Genomic DNA, 20,124 nt, shown 5'->3' on the forward strand with positions numbered 1-20,124 from the left:
TTCAAGTGGTAGAGGGAGAGCACCCAAGCCCTGAATTCAAGCCCTAGGACTGGCACAAAAAAATTAAAATTAAGAAATTTATATAGCTGAAAACACACCCAAAAATATGTTGGGTTAAAATGTAATTGAATCTAATTGCATGTATATGTACACATACACACATACATACACATACACGCAGTGTACATGCATGAAGAAAGTATATGGTGATTTTTCTTACAAAAGAGAGAATAATTACAAAACTGTACCTCTTTTTTTATAAAAATGATGAATTGGAGACAGATTTTACCATTTAATCTGGTCATTTTGACAGATTTGAATTCTAAGTCAAGTAATGCCATAGCTTGGGAGAGTCTTCGTTGGCTCAACAACTAAACTGGTCATATAAAAAGACTTAAGTCCAAGTAAATGCATGGCCTTCATTTAAAAGTTTTGTTTGACAATATAAAGGATATATGTGGAGAAAAATTTTAACAATTGTTCCCTTTTGTTCAATGCTTTTTTCTTAGAAAAACCAAGCCCACCTGAAAAGCTTGGGGTAACGAGTGTATCCAAAGACAGTGTTTCTCTTAGCTGGTTGAAGCCTGAACACGACGGTGGAAGCAGAGTTGTACATTATGTCGTTGAAGCACTAGAAAAAGGACAAAAGAACTGGGTTAGGTGTGCAGTGGTAAAGACAACCCACCATGTTGTTTCTGGTCTAAGGGAAAATCATGAATACTATTTCCGGGTCTTTGCTGAAAATCAAGCTGGGCTGAGTGACCCAAGAGAGCTCCTGCTTCCTGTTCTTGTAAAGGAACAGCTAGGTAGGTTTAAAGTTCAAAATTCATAACAGATGGATTGATTAATTTGATCATTAGAAACTCTTTTTTACCTACATTGTCTCTACTTTTATTCTTAGAATCACCTGAAATTGATATGAAGAACTTCCCAAGCCATACCGTATATGTTAGAGCTGGTTCCAACCTTAAAGTTGACATTCCAATTTCTGGAAAGCCATTACCCAAAGTGACCTTATCCAGAGATGGTGTCCCTCTGAAAGCAACCATGAGGTTCAATACTGAAGTAACTGCTGAGAACTTAACCATTAATCTTAAGGAAAGTGTTACAGCAGATGCTGGTAGATACGAGATCACTGCTGCCAACTCCAGTGGAACAACCAAAGCTTTTATTAATATTGTTGTGTTGGACAGGCCTGGTCCTCCAACTGGTCCTGTGGCTATCAGTGATATAACTGAAGAAAGTGTGACTCTCAAATGGGAGCCACCCAAGTATGATGGTGGAAGTCAGGTTACCAATTACATTGTACTCAAGAGAGAAACAAGTACTGCAGTATGGACTGAAGTGTCTGCAACAGTTGCAAGAACCATGATTAAAATCATGAAACTGACCACAGGAGAAGAGTACCAATTCCGCATCAAGGCAGAAAACCGCTTTGGTATCAGTGATCACATAGACTCAGCTTGTGTTGTTGTTAAACTTCCATACAGTAAGTTGTGAAACTTTTAAAGATCCTGGCTTTTCCTTCACTGTTAATGTGTTAAATGTTTGTATTAACTATGGGCTCTCTCTCTTTCGTAGCAACACCTGGACCACCATCTACACCATGGGTATCTAATGTTACTCGAGAAAGCATCACTGTGGGGTGGCATGAACCTGTTTCCAATGGAGGCAGTGTCGTTGTAGGCTATCATTTGGAAATGAAAGACAGAAACAGTATTCTATGGCAAAAAGCCAACAAAATGCTCATCCGTACAACTCACTTCAAAGTCACAACAATCAGCGCTGGGCTTATTTATGAATTCAGGGTATATGCAGAAAATGCTGCTGGTATTGGGAAACCCAGCCATCCTTCTGAACCAGTCTTGGCCATTGATGCCTGTGGTATGTATTTGTCAGTTCTATCAGCTTAAGAATACAAACAGTATTCCTACAAAACAAAAGGAGATAATATGAATGCCATTAACCTGCTTTCTCTTATTACCACAGAACCCCCAAGAAATGTTCGTATCACAGATATTTCAAAGAACTCTGTCAACCTTTCATGGCAACAACCAGCTTTTGATGGAGGAAGCAAGATTACAGGCTACATTGTTGAAAGACGTGACCTTCCAGATGGCAGATGGACTAAGGCCAGCTTCACCAATGTTATTGAGACTCAATTCACTGTCTCTGGCTTAACTCAGAACTCTCAGTATGAATTCCGTGTCTTTGCTAGGAATGCTGTTGGTTCCATCAGCAATCCGTCTGAAGTTGTAGGCCCCATTACATGCATCGATTCTTATGGTAAGTATTTTATAGCTCTTTGAATCCCAGTAGCTACTTAACTCATTTTTTTCCATAAGTTAATAACTAAGTTTATACATCTAATGGTGTTTGGGAAGAAATTATGAACTGTCTATGATACTTAGGAAAATTTCTTAACTTATCTAGACCTCTTAACTAAAAATGACAGATTCGGGCTGTAAGATATCTAAGTCTATCTTTCATCTTTTATTATTCTTTGTCTGTGTTGATGTTTTTGTCCTTAGTTATCAGAGTTAATCATTTTTCTCCATGGGTCTTTAAATAAGGGAAAGAAACAGAGTTCTCTTCCTTAATTCTTCTAGCCCTATGATTAGTTCATTTTACACCAGAAAAACTGAGGCTTAGAGTGCTTGTGCAACTTCCTCAAGATCAAGAAGCTCATTAGTGATGAAGCAATATTGTCTAATGCTCTCTCTAATTCACTGTCAGTCCAAAATACTTAAACTTGACCATTCTGGGAAAATAAGTGACATATCCAACTGATAACTGTGTGAAAATTTAAATGCTATGAGAGTCAAGTACCTTGTGATACTTTCTAAAAGCTCTCTAATTTCAGAAAGGAAAGTAATCACTGATCATCTGGGTAAAAGTATTTGGTCCTATCCCCACATTAAGAATTCTAGGACCTCACTTTATCAGTCAAGATTTGTGGAAACTGAGTTTATAAATGCAGTGCCGCTTCTCATGGCCCTAAGAAGCCTGACATAAAATCTGTCTACCATGTATGTGAATATGTTTATATGTGAATGCACACACACACACACACACACACACACACACACACACACACACACACACATACACACAGCAGAGAGTTCAGACTTTGAGGGTCTAACATCTATTGTCCACAGTTGTTACATATTAATGAACTCAGACAAGATAAAGGAATGGAGGGTAGCCACAGGAAGAAGAAAGAGAAACTAGAGTGAAAGAAAATGATTCATGCTGCTTCTTCAACAATGTTCTCACTACCACATTATGTTTCATGTCGAGAATAAAATGTATAATTAACTTCAGTGTACATTTAGAAGATACTTGAGTCCCTATGCAATTATTGCTTTGTTACTAGAGCGCAAAAGCTGTTCACAGTCTTTCAAGTTATTAGTGGCTTCTGAAATTGTATAGGTTAATAGGCTTAGAATTACAGTATACACCCACATAATTGAGTAAGGGCCAGTAACTTCATTTTGAGGTTATTTTGGTTACTTTTCATCCTTATAATAGTTTATGTTTCTCTTGCAGGTGGACCTGTAATTGACTTACCTCTAGAATATACAGAAGTTGTCAAATACAGAGCAGGAACATCCGTGAAACTAAGGGCTGGCATTTCTGGCAAACCTGAGCCCACAATTGAATGGTATAAAGATGATAAAGAATTACAAACCAATGCACTGGTGTGTGTTGAAAACTCAACTGACCTTGCGTCTATACTCATCAAAGATGCCAACCGCCTTAACAGTGGAAGCTATGAATTAAAACTAAGGAATGCCATGGGTTCAGCCTCAGCCACCATCAGAGTGCAGATCCTTGGTAGGTGTTTAATATAGACTAGTGTCATAATAATGACTAATGTTATCTAAAGCTTAGAAAGTTGAAACCAGTAAGCTTTTAAGAAGCACTCATATTGTTTTATTCTTTTATTGACAGACAAACCGGGACCTCCAGGTGGACCAATTGAATTTAAGACTGTCACTGCTGAAAAGATAACTCTTCTCTGGAGGCCACCAGCTGATGATGGTGGTGCAAAAATCACTCACTACATTGTGGAAAAGCGTGAGACAAGCCGTGTTGTATGGTCTATGGTGGCTGAAAATCTGGAAGAGTGCATTATTACAACCACCAAAATTATCAAAGGAAATGAGTACATCTTCCGGGTCCGAGCTGTGAATAAGTATGGAATTGGCGAGCCACTGGAATCCGATCCAGTTATAGCCAAGAATTCATTTGGTGAGACATAACTTATTAGATAACTGAAGTACATGACAAATGTAGTAATAAGCTATTCTACTAGTCTGTGAATGTTCTCAAAATAGTTTTATTTTATATCACATCTCATTACCATCCTCTTCATGGGGTAAAAAAGAACATAAATGAAATTAATATTTTAGATAGGATTTGAAGATCAAAATATATACTAATGTTGATCTGTTAAATTCACTGGTCTTTTTTGTTTCTAAATAGTTACACCTGGGCCACCAAGCATACCAGAGGTGACAAAGATTACCAAGAATTCAATGACTGTTATCTGGAACAGGCCTGTTGCTGATGGTGGTAGTGAAATAAGTGGCTATTTCCTTGAAAAACGAGACAAGAAGAGTCTAGGGTGGTTCAAAGTACAAAAGGAGACTATCCGTGACACCAGACAGAAGGTGACAGGACTCAAAGAGAACAGCGACTATCAATACCGAGTTTGTGCTGTTAATGCCGCTGGAATGGGTCCATTTTCTGAACCTTCTGATTTCTACAAAGCTGCAGATCCTATTGGTAAGGACCCACAAATGCGGCATCTTTTGTGTGGTCAAGCTGTACATGACTGTTGTGTAATAACCATCTCATGAATGGTCATTCCAGATCCTCCGGGCCCTCCTGCCAAGATCAGAATTGCAGATACAACTAAGTCATCCATCACCCTTGGCTGGAGCAAACCTGTCTATGATGGGGGAAGTGCTGTTACTGGATATGTTGTTGAGATGAGACAAGGAGAGGAGGAAGAATGGACTATCGTCTCTACCAAAGGAGAGGTCAGAACTACAGAATATGTGGTATCTAATTTGAAACCTGGAGTCAATTACTACTTCCAGGTGTCTGCAGTAAACTGTGCTGGACAAGGAGAGCCTATAAAAATGACTGAGCCTGTACAAGCTAAAGATATACTTGGTATGTACGACTGGTATGATGATGTTTTTATTAGATTACTTTCAGTACTTATTTTCTTGCTTACTATATATGTCCATTTTGTGTCTACAGAGGAACCAGAGATCGACCTAGATGTGGCTCTCAGGACCTCTGTTATAGCTAAAGCTGGTGAAGATGTACAAGTGTTGATTCCCTTTAAAGGCAGACCTCCACCTACTGTCACCTGGAGAAAAGATGAGAAGAACCTTGGCAGCGATGCCAGATACAGCATTCAAAACACTGATTCATCTTCACTACTCATTATTCCTCAAGTTACTCGCAATGATACAGGAAAATATGTCCTGACAATAGAAAACGGAGTTGGCCAACCGAAGTCTTCAACTGTGACTGTGAAAGTACTTGATACACCCGCTGCCTGCCAGAAATTGCAGATGAAACATGTGTCCCGAGGCACAGTCACTTTGCTCTGGGATCCTCCTCTCATTGATGGAGGATCTCCCATAATTAATTATGTCATTGAAAAGAGAGATGCTACCAAGAGAACATGGTCTGCTGTGTCACACAAATGTTCCGGTACAACCTTTAAGGTAACAGATTTGTCAGAGAAAACACCATTCTTCTTCAGAGTTCTTGCAGAAAATGAAATTGGAATCGGGGAGCCCTGTGAAACTACAGAGCCAGTGAAGGCTGCTGAAGTACCTGCTCCCATACGCGATCTCTCAATGAAAGATTCAACAAAGACCTCTGTTATCCTGAGCTGGACCAAACCTGACTTTGATGGTGGAAGTGTCATCACAGACTATGTTGTGGAAAGGAAAGGTAAAGGTGAACAAACGTGGTCACATGCCGGCATAAGCAAAACCTGTGAAATTGAGATTGGACAACTTAAAGAACAGTCTATCCTGGAATTCAAAGTGTCTGCTAGAAATGAGAAGGGGCTGAGTGATGGTGTCACTATTGGGCCACTTACAGTGAAAGAACTTGTCATTACACCTGAAGTTGACCTGTCAGAAATCCCTGGCGCACAAATCTCTGTGAGAATTGGACATAATGTACACCTGGAATTACCTTATAAAGGAAAACCCAAACCATCTATCAGTTGGCTAAAAGATGGTTTACCATTGAAAGAAAGTGAATATGTTCGTTTCAGCAAAACTGAAAACAAAATTACCTTGAGTATCAAGAACGTCAAGAAGGAGCATGGAGGAAAATACACTGTTATTCTTGACAATGCAGTGTGTAGAAATTCATTCCCCATTACGATTATCACTCTTGGCCCACCATCAAAGCCCAAAGGACCCATTCGATTTGATGAAATTAAGGCAGACAGTGCCATCCTGTCTTGGGACATACCTGAAGATGATGGAGGAGGAGAGATTACTTGTTATAGCATTGAGAAACGGGAAGCTTCCCAAACTAATTGGAAGATGGTGTGTTCCAGTGTTGCCAGGACAACTTTCAAAGTTCCTAATCTGGTCAAAGATGCTGAATACCAGTTTAGAGTCAGGGCAGAAAACAGATATGGAGTCAGTGAGCCACTTGCCTCAAACATTATTATTGCAAAGCACCAATTCAGGATTCCTGGCGCCCCTGGAAAACCAGTAATATACAATGTCACTTCTGATGGCATGTCCTTGACTTGGGATGCACCAGTATATGATGGTGGTTCAGAAGTTACTGGATTCCATGTTGAAAAGAAAGAAAGAAATAGCATCCTCTGGCAAAGAGTTAACACATCACCAATATCTGGAAGAGAATACAGAGTGACTGGACTAATCGAAGGGCTGGATTACCAGTTCCGTGTATATGCTGAGAATTCTGCTGGCCTAAGTTCACCTAGTGACCCAAGCAAATTTACCTTAGCAGTTTCCCCAGTAGGTAAGTGACCATTATTTGCTGAAATGTTCAATTAAGCAAGCAACTATATTAGTAATAAATCCAACACTGCTTTCTTCCACATTCTTATCTAGCTTCCTGTCACTAGTGAATTGGTCATATGAAGCAAGAAGAATGATTTTTAAGTCAATACAATAAAAATAATTTAAAGTTATCTGAAAGACTAGAACAGAAACTTGAAACTAATGACTGTATTCTGAAATTTCACTCATGTTAATTTTCTACTATTGATGATTGAGAGATGGTTACAGGAGTAATGCTGCATTTAACTTTCTTATAATTTTTCAGACCCACCAGGCACTCAATACAACAAAAATAATTTAAAGTTATCTGAAAGACTAGAACAGAAACTTGAAACTAATGACTGTATTCTGAAATTTCACTCATGTTACTTTTTTACTATTGATGATTGAGAGATGGTTACAGGAGTAATGCTGCATTTAACTTTCTTATAATTTTTCAGACCCACCAGGCACTCCTGACTATATCGATGTCACCCGGGAAACTATTACACTTAAATGGAACCCTCCATTGCGCGACGGAGGCAGTAAGATTGTGGCCTACAGCATTGAGAAACGGCAAGGGAATGATCGCTGGGTTAGATGTAACTTTACTGATGTCAGTGACTGCCAATACACAGTTACAGGACTTAGTCCCGGGGATCGATATGAGTTCAGAATAATTGCAAGAAATGCTGTTGGAACCATAAGCCCACCCTCACAGTCTTCTGGCATTATTATGACAAGAGATGAAAACGGTAAGTATTTCCAACCGATAGCCAAAAGGCATTCACATTTTAAAACTAAAATTTTGAGGAGGTTTTCTTGCATATATCTCTGATTCTTAATCCACCAGTTTAATGAAAGTCTAAATAAAATATTTGATTCTACCATAAAAATAATAAAATAAGGAAATATTGTTGACCCCTGGGCTGTGAAAGAAGAACAGAAATGTCATTTCATACAAACTACCCTGGGTTGCTATGTGGATGAAATAGGTCTTTTTTTTACCCATTAGATGAAAAGAAAACAAATGTAATTGACTTGTTATTTTTACATGTCTGTTACTTTGCTTGATTCCCATATAAAATGCACATAAGTAGAAATGGAGGTCTTACCTTTGTAATAAGAAGTCCACCAATAATAGCTGTCTACACTGGAGCTAAGCTACAATGTACATCGAATTACATAATCATTACCATGCTTACATACAGCTGATAGCTTCTTACTTGAACTTGTTTGATTATACAATGGTATTCAGAACTAAATATTTTGTAGCTATTTCACTTCTGTTTTAAAAGATGGCTGTGAAAAATTAATAACATGACAAGTGTAACAAAGGAAATATCTAATAATGTGCAAATACTTGCCAGAATCCTCTGGCATATATAATTGGATAGTCTAAACTTTCAATTTTCAACCCTGCTTTCAAAGTTGCTTTTTCTGGTCATTCCTTCCCAGGATTTATGATATAGTACTAATAAAAAATCATGTTTAAGTGGCGCTGTAGCTCAAGTGGTAGAGCGCTCGCCTTGAGCTGAAGAGCTGAGGGACAGCGCCCAGGCCCAGAGTTCAAGCCCCATGACCGACAAAAAAAAAAAAAAAAAAAAAAAAATCATGTTTATATGTGTCTTTATTAAGCCAAAATAAAACATATTAATTTTTTCTTCTGTTTCTTTCATAGTTCCACCAACAGTAGAGTTTGGCCCTGAGTACTTTGATGGTCTTATTATTAAGTCTGGAGAGAGCCTTAGAATTAAAGCTTTGGTACAAGGAAGACCAGTACCTCGAGTAACTTGGTTCAGAGATGGAGTAGAAATCGAAAAGAAGATGAATATAGAAATAACAGATGTGCTTGGATCTACCAGTCTCTTCGTTAGAGATGCTACTCGAGACCATCGTGGTGTATATGCAGTAGAAGCCAAAAATGTATCTGGCTCTACAAAAGCAGAAATTACTGTGAAAGTACAAGGTACTTTTAAAATATCTTCTCAGTGTTAAAATGTATGGGACTTGGGTAAGAACAACTTAATTATACCTTAATGAATAGGAAAATAAACTAACCCTGGAAACTTTTGCTTATAGATACACCTGGAAAAGTGGTTGGGCCAATAAGATTCACCAATATTACTGGTGAGAAGATGACCCTGTGGTGGGATGCACCACTCAATGATGGCTGTGCACCTATTACTCACTACATCATTGAAAAACGAGAAACCAGCAGACTTGCTTGGGCACTCATTGAGGATAAATGTGAAGCTCACAGTTATACTGCTATCAAATTAATAACTGGCAATGAATACCAATTCCGTGTTTCTGCAGTTAACAAGTTTGGGGTTGGCAGGCCACTTGAATCTGACCCCGTGGTCGCTCAGATACAATACAGTAAGTCCATTTTTTTACTCAGTGGTGCTATGCATTAAATTAACTTTCCAAGTAAAAAAATATCTAACTGATTTTTGCATTTGTTTTCCTCATCTTACAGCGGTTCCTGATGCCCCTGGCATTCCAGAACCTAGCAATGTAACAGGCAACAGCATTACTTTGACATGGGCAAGGCCAGAATCAGATGGTGGCAATGAGATTCAACACTACATCCTTGAAAGGCGAGAAAAGAAAAGCACAAGATGGGTAAAAGTCACCAGCAAACGACCAATCTCTGAGACTAGATTCAAAGTCACCGGTCTGGTAGAAGGCAATGAGTATGAATTCCATGTCATGGCTGAAAATGCTGCAGGAGTAGGCCCTGCAAGTGGTATCTCAAGACTAATTAAATGTAGAGAGCCTGTGAACCCACCAAGTGCTCCCACAGTAGTCAAAGTGACCGACACGTCAAAGACAACCGTGAGCTTAGAATGGTCCAGGCCAGTCTTTGATGGTGGCATGGAAATAATTGGGTACATTATAGAAATGTGCAAAGCTGACTTAGGAGACTGGCACAAGGTGAACACAGAGGCATGTGTGAAAACAAGATATACTGTCACTGACCTGCAAGCAGGTGAAGAATACAAATTCCGGGTTAGTGCTATCAACGGTGCTGGAAAGGGAGACAGCTGTGAAGTGACTGGCACAATTAAAGCAGTTGACCGATTATCAGCTCCTGAGTTAGACATTGATGCAAATTTCAAGCAGACTCACATTGTTAGAGCTGGGGCTAGTATTCGCCTCTTTATTGCCTACCGGGGCAGACCTACACCTACAGCTGTATGGAGCAAGCCGGACTCTAATCTTAGCATTCGAGCTGATATCCATACAACAGACTCCTTCAGTACCCTTACTGTGGAAAACTGTAACAGAAATGATGCAGGGAAATATACCCTTAGTGTGGAAAACAACAGTGGCACTAAGTCCATCACATTCACTGTAAAAGTGCTAGACTCTCCAGGACCACCTGGTCCCATTACCTTCAAGGACGTGACCCGGGGATCTGCAACCTTGATGTGGGATGCTCCTCTCCTTGATGGCGGTGCCCGAATCCATCACTATGTGGTAGAAAAACGAGAAGCAAGTCGCCGTAGCTGGCAGGTGGTCAGTGAAAAATGCACTCGCCAGATCCTCAAGGTCAATGAACTGACAGAAGGAGTTCCATACTATTTCCGTGTTTCTGCAGAAAATGAATATGGTGTTGGTGAACCCTATGAAATGCCAGAACCAATTGTAGCCACAGAACAGCCTGCTCCTCCTAGGAGACTCGATGTCATGGACACTAGCAAATCCTCTGCAGTCTTAGCTTGGCTTAAACCTGACCATGATGGAGGCAGTCGGATCACTGGCTACCTGCTCGAAATGAGACAAAAGGGATCTGACTTCTGGGTTGAAGCTGGTCATACCAAGCAGCTGACCTTCACAGTGGAACGCCTTGTGGAGAACACTGAATATGAGTTCCGTGTGAAGGCCAAGAATGATGCCGGCTACAGTGAACCTAGAGAAGCTTTCTCATCTGTCATCATTAAGGAGCCTCAAATTGAGCCCACTGCTGATCTCACTGGAATTACCAATCAGCTAATAACTTGCAAAGCTGGAAGCCCATTTACCATTGATGTGCCAATTAGTGGTCGTCCCACCCCCAAAGTAACATGGAAACTGGAAGAAATGCGACTTAAGGAGACAGATAGAATGAGCATCACAACAACAAAAGATAGGACCACCCTATCTGTAAAGGAGAGCATGAGAGGGGACTCTGGCAGATACTTCTTGACCCTGGAAAATACAGCTGGTGTTAAAACGTTCACCATCACCGTTGTGGTCATTGGAAGACCAGGTCCAGTAACTGGCCCTATCGAAGTCTCATCTGTGTCAGCTGAATCATGTGTCCTGTCATGGACCGAACCTAAAGATGATGGAGGCACTGACATTACTAATTACATAGTTGAAAAGCGTGAGTCTGGTACAACAGCTTGGCAGCTTGTCAATTCTAGTGTCAAGCGCACTCAGATTAAAATCACTCACCTCACAAAATACAAGGAATATTCTTTCCGTGTCAGCTCAGAGAACAGATTTGGTGTCAGCAAGCCTCTAGAATCAGCACCAATAGTCGCTGAACATCCATTCGGTAAGAAAACTAAAAATCATATTGCATTCTCTGTTCGTATTTCCAGTGAATTTTATCAAGTTATACTTACATTTGATATCTTTGTTTATACCTAGTCCCACCAAGTGCTCCTACCAGACCTGAAGTCTACCATGTATCCGCCAATGCCATGTCTATTCGGTGGGAAGAACCCTACCATGATGGCGGCAGTAAAATCATTGGCTACTGGGTTGAAAAGAAAGAACGGAACACCATTCTTTGGGTGAAAGAAAACAAAGTGCCATGCTTAGAGTGCAACTACAAAGTGACTGGTTTAATTGAAGGGCTGGAATATCAGTTCAGAACGTATGCACTTAATGCTGCTGGTGTTAGCAAGGCCAGTGAAGCTTCGAGACCTGTAATGGCTCAAAACCCAGTCGGTATGCATTAAAATTGAAGGATAATCATGTTAATTACAATTATTTGTACTAGAGCTCAGTGCTGTATTTTAATCTCATTTTATATCACTTCTAGATGCACCAGGTAGACCAGAAGTGACAGATGTCACCAGATCAACAGTGTCCCTCATTTGGTCTGCTCCAGTGTACGATGGAGGCAGCAAGGTGGTGGGCTACATCATAGAACGCAAGCCAGTCAGTGAGGTTGGAGATGGCCGCTGGCTAAAGTGCAACTACACCATTGTATCTGACAATTTCTTCACTGTGACTGCTCTCAGTGAAGGAGACACATACGAATTCCGTGTGCTGGCCAAGAATGCAGCAGGCGTAATTAGTAAAGGGTCTGAATCCACAGGCCCCGTTACTTGCCGAGATGAATATGGTAAGAATGAGTCAATGTTCTCCTTTCACATGATCACAGTTTTTGTGAAAATGACCTCAGATATTCATGCGCATCCATTTTGCCTGTCACAGCTCCTCCTAAAGCTGAACTGGATGCCAGATTACAAGGTGATCTGGTGACCATCAGAGCGGGTTCAGATCTTGTTCTTGATGCTGCTGTTGGTGGCAAACCTGAACCCAAAATAATCTGGACCAAAGGAGACAAAGAACTAGACGTCTGTGAAAAAGTCTCTTTGCAATACACCGGCAAACGAGCCACTGCTGTGATCAAGTTCTGTGATAGAAGTGACAGTGGGAAATACACATTAACAGTGAAGAATGCGAGTGGGACCAAGGCTGTGTCTGTCATGGTCAAAGTGCTGGGTAAGCAGATCAAATGGTCTTACATTTTTCCAGCATTTTTATGGGTGCCCAGAAAAAAACACCCTTCATCATGGCTGTCATTCTGCCTGTTTCAGATTCCCCTGGCCCATGTGGAAAACTCACTGTGAGCAGAGTGACAGAGGAGAAGTGCACTTTAGCCTGGAGCCTTCCTCAGGAAGATGGAGGAGCAGAAATAAGTCACTACATTGTAGAAAGACGAGAGACTAGCAGGCTTAACTGGGTGATCGTGGAAGGCGAATGCCCAACACTTTCCTATGTAGTCACCCGACTCATCAAGAACAATGAATACACATTCCGCGTGAGGGCAGTAAACAAATATGGCGCTGGTGTGCCTGTTGAATCAGAACCAGTTATTGCCAGAAATTCATTCAGTGAGTATTAACATTTTGACAACAATAGGATGATTGAAATATAATGGGAATGAGGGAGAGAAGTAACCATGTTATTTGTGACTTTAATACAATACTGTCATCCTTATTTTCATAAAACACAGCTATTCCATCACAACCTGGCATACCTGAAGAAGTTGGAGCTGGCAAAGAGCATATCATTATTCAGTGGACAAAACCCGACTCTGATGGTGGCAATGAGATCAGCAACTACCTAGTAGACAAACGTGAGAAGAAGAGTCTGCGCTGGACACGTGTCAACAGAGACTATGTGGTATATGATACTAGGCTTAAGGTGACCAACCTTATGGAAGGTTGTGATTACCAGTTCCGGGTGACTGCAGTGAATGCTGCTGGTAACAGTGAACCAAGCGAAGCTTCCAACTTCATCTCATGCAGAGAACCATCATGTGAGTTCTAAGAATCAGACATTAACTAATGCCCATCAAAACCATATCACAAGGTCAGGCATGATGGCTTACACCTGTAATCTAAGCTAGTAAGGAGGCAGAACTAGAAAGATTATAGTTTAAGACCCGACCATGAAAAAATGTGAAGCCCTATATAAAAAATAACCTAAAAGTAGAACACTAAGGGTCTTTTACACAACCACTGGTTTAAGTGGTAGAGCACTAGCCTAAAAATCACCAGACTCTGAGTCCAATCTCCAGCACAGGAAAAAAGAAAGATAATTTTCCATCATACTTAAAATATTTATGAAAAGCAAATGTGTAGAAAGAGCATTTATTTCTTTTACTTATTAGTATAATTTTAATATAGCCTAAGTTAGAGAGCACTTTATTAGTTATATGATGCTAACAATTACCATTGCTAAAGATTGTTGCAGTGTTTTTCTGTTGAATAAAAACAATAAATTATTATATTACCAATATGAAGGATACATTTTATAAATCTTCTTAAGGATAGGGAAAAATGTTATGCTGATAATAACTAATACAAGAGGGAAAAAGGCAGGGTCCTTTTTGAGAAGAAGCTTAGCCAGGGCATAAAATACCTCATATTCTATTAAGTCACTAAAGAAAAAAATTGGTATATGGGCTTCAAACATGAGTAAACAATTCTTTTACACAAACCAAGCCCAGGAATTAAAAGTAACAAGATATTAGGAGTAAGAACATGAAGATGAGGAATTTGATTTCTTTATTCATCAGAAATGTAGAGGTGTCAAGTGATACTAACCCAGGGAAAGATGAGCATTCTAAAAACAAAGTGTCTTTGCTAATAGGTGAAGCAATATACCATAACTAAGTTGTAGGAAAGAAACATCGACCTTCTAATGCAAATTACTTTTTACAGTAATAGCAATAATATAGCATACAATCTTGCCCTAGAATCTCAGGACTAAATTACAAAGATGGTCTTGATGAATGTGGATAATACCTTTGTGAATCTTCCAAACCAAATATACAATTCTTAAAGTGTAACACATCCCACTTTTTAAATTCCACAGACACTCCTGGACCCCCTTCTGCTCCAAGAGTTGTGGATACTACCAAGCGCAGCATTAGTTTGGCATGGACCAAGCCCATGTATGATGGGGGAGCTGACATCATAGGATATATTCTTGAGATGCAAGAGAAAGACACCGATGAGTGGCTCCAAGTGCATACCAATGCTACCATAAGAAATACTGAATTCACTGTGCCAGACCTGAAGACAGGCCAGAAATATTCTTTCAGAGTTGCTGCTGTGAATGTGAAGGGTATAAGCGAATACAGTGAAACAATTGCTGAAATTGAGCCTGTGGAAAGACTAGGTATTTATAATACCGACTTTTAGATGAACTATTTTTCTCATCCCATGTATTTATGAACTAATTCAATTTTGACGTTTACTCTCCAGAAATACCAGATCTCGAGCTTGCAGATGATCTAAAGAAGACTGTGACTGTCAGGGCCGGGGCCTCATTGCGCCTGATGGTGTCAGTTTCTGGAAGACCACCTCCCATCATCACTTGGAGCAAGAAAGGCATTGACCTTGCAAACCGGGCGATTATTGACAACACCGAAAGCTACTCTTTACTGATTGTAGACAAAGTAAATCGGTACGATGCTGGAAAATACACAATTGAAGCTGAAAATCAATCTGGCAAGAAATCAGCAACAGTCCTTGTTAAAGTGTATGGTATGTATTTTTCTTAAAATTAAATCTCCAAAAAAGTATACTTTGATCCTTATTATCTCTCTAAAGAGAACCTTTCCCTTTATTGATTCTATTTCCTACCAAAGTTTTGTTTAAAAGATACTACCAACCAATCAGACAAAGAAGAATTATGGGTCTCGTATACTCTGTTTTTCAGATACTCCTGGTCCTTGTCCTTCAGTGACAGTTAAAGAAGTATCAAGAGATTCTGTGACTATCACTTGGGAAATTCCTACGATTGATGGTGGGGCTCCAGTCAACAATTACATTATTGAGAAACGTGAAGCTGCCATGAGAGCATTTAAAACAGTAACTACCAAATGCAGCAAGACACTTTACCGAATTTCTGGACTTGTAGAAGGAACCATGTACTATTTCAGAGTGCTGCCAGAAAATATCTATGGCATTGGAGAACCTTGTGAAACGTCTGATGCAGTTCTGGTCTCAGAAGTGCCTTTGGTGCCTACAAAACTAGAAGTGGTTGATGTCACCAAATCCACTGTCACCCTCGCCTGGGAGAAACCACTTTACGATGGTGGTAGCCGACTCACTGGATATGTTCTTGAGGCCTGCAAAGCTGGCACAGAGAGATGGATGAAGGTCGTCACTCTAAAACCCACAGTTTTGGAGCACACTGTTATTTCCTTAAACGAAGGTGAACAGTACTTATTTAGAGTGAGGGCACAAAATGAGAAAGGTGTTTCGGAGCCAAGAGAGATTGTCACTCCCGTGACTGTACAAGACCTCAGAGGTGTGTATTGAAAACTCAAATAACAGTGACAGCCAAGAAAATATTCAAAATTCATGACACTTACTCCTTAGAAGTAATGTTTAAAATAAATCTTTCTTTCTTTCTCATAGTATTGCCAACAATTGATCTGTCCACAATGCCTCAGAAGACCATCCATGTCTCAGCTGGAAGACCAATAGAGCTCGTGATACCTATTGCTGGCCGTCCACCTCCTACTGCTTCCTGGTTCTTTTCTGGCTCCAAACTTAAGGAATCAGAGCGCGTCACAGTTGAAACTCACACTAAAGTAGCTAAATTAACCATCCGTGAAACCACCATAAGAGACACTGGAGAATACACGCTTGAATTAAAAAATGTTACTGGAACTACTTCAGAAACCATTAAAGTGATCATTCTTGGTAAGGACGTGTGACAGAGACACAAGCAAGTTGATGTTTGGTTGCCCCACTTTGATTTGAAGTAAAAATTAATTTCCTGGATTTCTTCTTTTATAGACAAGCCTGGTCCACCAAGTGGGCCTATCAAGATCGATGAAATTGATGCTACATCAGTTACTATTTCCTGGGAACCACCAGAATTGGATGGCGGTGCTCCTTTGAGTGGTTATGTGGTGGAACAACGTGATGCTCATCGCCCAGGCTGGCTGCCAGTTTCTGAATCGGTGACCAGACCAACATTTAAGTTTACCAGACTCACGGAAGGGAATGAGTATGTGTTCCGGGTGGCAGCCACAAACCGCTTTGGGATTGGCTCCTACTTGCAGTCAGAGGTCATAGAATGCCGCAGCAGCATCAGTAAGTCCTGGGACCCTTCCACCACTCTCTCTACCTCTGATTCTGAAAGTTCCTACAAAGGAATCTGCTTTCAATATACCCTGATGTAAGAAAAACAGCTCCCAAATAATCGTGACATTTTTTTTGTGTGCCAGGCACTGTCCCTGAGCCTCTTTGTGCTCAAGGCTAATGCTCTACCACTTAAGCCACAGCACCTCTTCTGGATTTTTCTGAGTAGTTTATTAGAAATAAGAGTCTCACACTTTCCTGCTGGGGCTGGCTTCAAGCCATGATACTCAGATCTCAACCTTTGAGTAACTAAGATTACAGGTGTGAGCTCACCTGAGCCCGGCTTCCAGAACCTAATTTCTAAACCTTCTCTTAGAAGTTCCCACTCTACAATGAGATGAAGAAGGGGTCAGAAAAAGACAATGGATGGATGGATAGAGTAGATTGGAAGAAAAAAATAAAAAAGTGCATATTTACTAAATGAGGCAGGGGTCAGAAAAGGAGGATGGATGGATGGAGTAGATAGAAAAAATACAAAGTAAATATTTAAGAAATGTATAAAATTAAAGAAAATAAGGAATAGCCAAAAAATGTATAAAACAGGTACTTGGAAAACATTCATAAGGCTTATACACCATTTTAAAAACCAACTAAGAGCTCAGATACTCACAAGTATGAGTGTTTTGCTTTATTCCTATGACCATATTACATTTACCTCTGTCTTGCTGCAGGTATTCCTGGACCCCCAGAAACATTACAGGTATTTGATATCTCCCGTGATGGCATGACGCTTACTTGGTACCCACCTGAAGATGATGGTGGCTCACAAGTGACTGGCTATATTGTGGAACGCAAAGAAGTGAGAGCAGACCGGTGGGTCCGTGTCAACAAAGTGCCCGTGACAATGACACGGTATCGCTCCACTGGCCTTATTGAAGGCTTAGAATACGAACATCGTGTCACAGCCATTAACGCAAGAGGGACTGGAAAACCGAGTCGTCCCTCCAAACCCACTGTCGCCATGGATCCAATTGGTAAATAAACTTCATATAAGTTTATCGAAATATACTTTATAGATGGTAAAACTCATCCTTCTGAGACCCATGTTCTATGTGTTCTGTTTTGGAATCACCACCACATCAGACTACAGATTATAGAATACAAATATATGAAAAACAAAAAATAACAGTCCATATTTCAACAACTCGATACACTGATTATACGGCACAGTTAAATTTCAATGTCACAGCTCTCTAACAAGTTTATTTTTGTCTTTTTCCTCCTAGCTCCACCAGGAAAGCCACAAAATCCAAGAGTTACTGATACTACCAGGACATCAGTCTCCCTTGCCTGGAGTGTTCCAGAAGATGAAGGAGGATCTAAAGTTACAGGCTACTTGATTGAAATGCAAAAAGTAGATCAACATGAATGGACCAAATGTAATACTACCCCAACCAAGATTCGGGAGTACACTCTAACACATCTACCTCAGGGTGCTGAATACAGATTCCGAGTCCTAGCTTGTAATGCCGGTGGACCAGGGGAGCCTGCTGAGGTACCAGGAACAGTCAAAGTCACTGAGATGCTTGGTAAGACATGTGATTGTTTCTTTTTTGCTGTAATTGTCTTAAGACGTGTTGCTTAATCCCTTTCCATAAAAACATCATTCTAAATTGTAACTCTGCTTTAACCCAGAATATCCTGATTATGAACTTGATGAAAAATACCAGGAAGGTGTCTTTGTAAGACAAGGTGGAGTCATCCGTCTTACCATACCAGTCAAAGGAAAACCATTCCCAGTATGTAAATGGACCAAGGAAGGCCAGGATATTAGTAAGCGTGCCATGATCGCAACATCTGAAACACACACGGAGCTTGTTATTAAAGAAGCAGACAGAAATGATTCTGGAACTTATGACTTGGTTCTGGAAAACAAATGTGGCAAGAAGACTCTTTACATCAAAGTCAAGGTGATAGGAAGTCCCAATACTCCAGAAGGACCACTGGAATATGATGACATACAAGCACGCTCTGTGAGGGTCAGTTGGAGACCTCCTGCTGATGATGGTGGTGCTGATATCTTGGGCTACATCCTTGAGAGAAGGGAAGTGCCAAAGGCGGCCTGGTATACCATTGATTCCAGAGTTCGAGGTACATCTCTGGTGGTGAAAGGCCTCAAAGAAAATGTGGAATACCATTTCCGTGTTTCAGCAGAAAACCAGTTTGGCATAAGCAAAGCCTTGAAATCTGAGGAACCAGTTGTACCCAAAACACCACTGAGTAAGTGTTCTTTTAACTATAAAATTGTAAAACTTTAAGTGTACTTTTATTTTTTGATTTAATTTTATTTTGTTGTGAAGGTGATGTATATACTCATTACCTTACTTAATGCACTTTTATTTTTAAGTGAAAGGAATTAGCTTGCTAGATTTGGAACTGCACATTGACATGTATTTTTTCCACTTCTATTTATAGACCCTCCAGAACCTCCAAGCAATCCTCCAGAAGTACTTGATGTGACCAAGAGTTCAGTTAGCTTGTCCTGGTCCCGACCCAAAGATGATGGTGGCTCTCGAGTCACAGGCTACTACATAGAACGCAAGGAGACATCGACTGACAAATGGGTCAGACACAATAAGACTCAGATCACAACTACAATGTACACTGTCACTGGGCTTGTTCCTGATGCTGAATATCAGTTCCGCATCATCGCACAGAACGATGTTGGGCTCAGTGAGACAAGCCCTGCCTCAGAACCAGTTGTTTGCAAGGATCCATTTGGTAAGGAACGTTTCCAAGGGAAGAGTGAAATTAAAGAAGGCAGCTGTCATCTGTTTCTCTTATTTCATCCGTAAATCTAATTTTCTTTCAACTGTCTAAAAATATTTCAGATAAACCAAGCCAACCAGGAGAACTTGAGATTCTTTCAATATCTAAAGACAGTGTCACTCTACAGTGGGAGAAGCCTGAATGTGATGGTGGCAAAGAAATCCTTGGATACTGGGTTGAATATAGACAGTCTGGAGACAGTGCTTGGAAGAAGAGCAATAAAGATCGCATCAAGGACAGGCAATTCACAATTGGAGGGTTGTTGGAAGCTACTGAATATGAATTCAGGGTTTTTGCCGAGAATGAGACCGGGCTTAGCAGACCTCGGAGAACAGCTATGTCTGTAAAGACTAAACTGACATGTAAGTAACCTTTAGTTATCTGCTTATGACATGTAA

The 20,124-nt window shown here is 40.3% G+C and overlaps 1 protein-coding gene across 1 annotated transcript in view; it reads left to right on the forward strand.

Annotated features, from left to right (window-relative positions):
- Positions 1–20,124, forward strand: part of LOC138825447 (titin) — a 201,988-nt gene that overhangs the window by 168,945 nt on the left and 12,919 nt on the right. Inside the window, exons 199-226 of the mRNA XM_070020028.1 lie at positions 510–806; positions 902–1,489; positions 1,582–1,884; positions 1,990–2,286; positions 3,550–3,837; positions 3,955–4,254; positions 4,489–4,791; positions 4,879–5,184; positions 5,275–7,041; positions 7,523–7,816; positions 8,743–9,030; positions 9,144–9,443; positions 9,544–11,610; positions 11,706–12,008; positions 12,103–12,408; positions 12,501–12,791; positions 12,887–13,183; positions 13,306–13,611; positions 14,673–14,978; positions 15,065–15,346; positions 15,522–16,115; positions 16,226–16,513; positions 16,610–16,909; positions 17,629–17,931; positions 18,184–18,486; positions 18,593–19,177; positions 19,373–19,678; positions 19,789–20,088. Of these exons, the coding sequence (XP_069876129.1) occupies positions 510–806; positions 902–1,489; positions 1,582–1,884; positions 1,990–2,286; positions 3,550–3,837; positions 3,955–4,254; positions 4,489–4,791; positions 4,879–5,184; positions 5,275–7,041; positions 7,523–7,816; positions 8,743–9,030; positions 9,144–9,443; positions 9,544–11,610; positions 11,706–12,008; positions 12,103–12,408; positions 12,501–12,791; positions 12,887–13,183; positions 13,306–13,611; positions 14,673–14,978; positions 15,065–15,346; positions 15,522–16,115; positions 16,226–16,513; positions 16,610–16,909; positions 17,629–17,931; positions 18,184–18,486; positions 18,593–19,177; positions 19,373–19,678; positions 19,789–20,088 (12,468 nt within the window). The remainder of the gene's footprint in view (positions 1–509; positions 807–901; positions 1,490–1,581; positions 1,885–1,989; positions 2,287–3,549; positions 3,838–3,954; positions 4,255–4,488; positions 4,792–4,878; positions 5,185–5,274; positions 7,042–7,522; positions 7,817–8,742; positions 9,031–9,143; positions 9,444–9,543; positions 11,611–11,705; positions 12,009–12,102; positions 12,409–12,500; positions 12,792–12,886; positions 13,184–13,305; positions 13,612–14,672; positions 14,979–15,064; positions 15,347–15,521; positions 16,116–16,225; positions 16,514–16,609; positions 16,910–17,628; positions 17,932–18,183; positions 18,487–18,592; positions 19,178–19,372; positions 19,679–19,788; positions 20,089–20,124) is intronic.

The sequence above is a fragment of the Dipodomys merriami genome, unplaced genomic scaffold (assembly GCF_024711535.1).
Source record: "Dipodomys merriami isolate MVZ:Mamm:240054 unplaced genomic scaffold, mDipMer1.0.p SCAF_1, whole genome shotgun sequence".
Classification (NCBI taxonomy): domain Eukaryota; kingdom Metazoa; phylum Chordata; class Mammalia; order Rodentia; family Heteromyidae; genus Dipodomys; species Dipodomys merriami.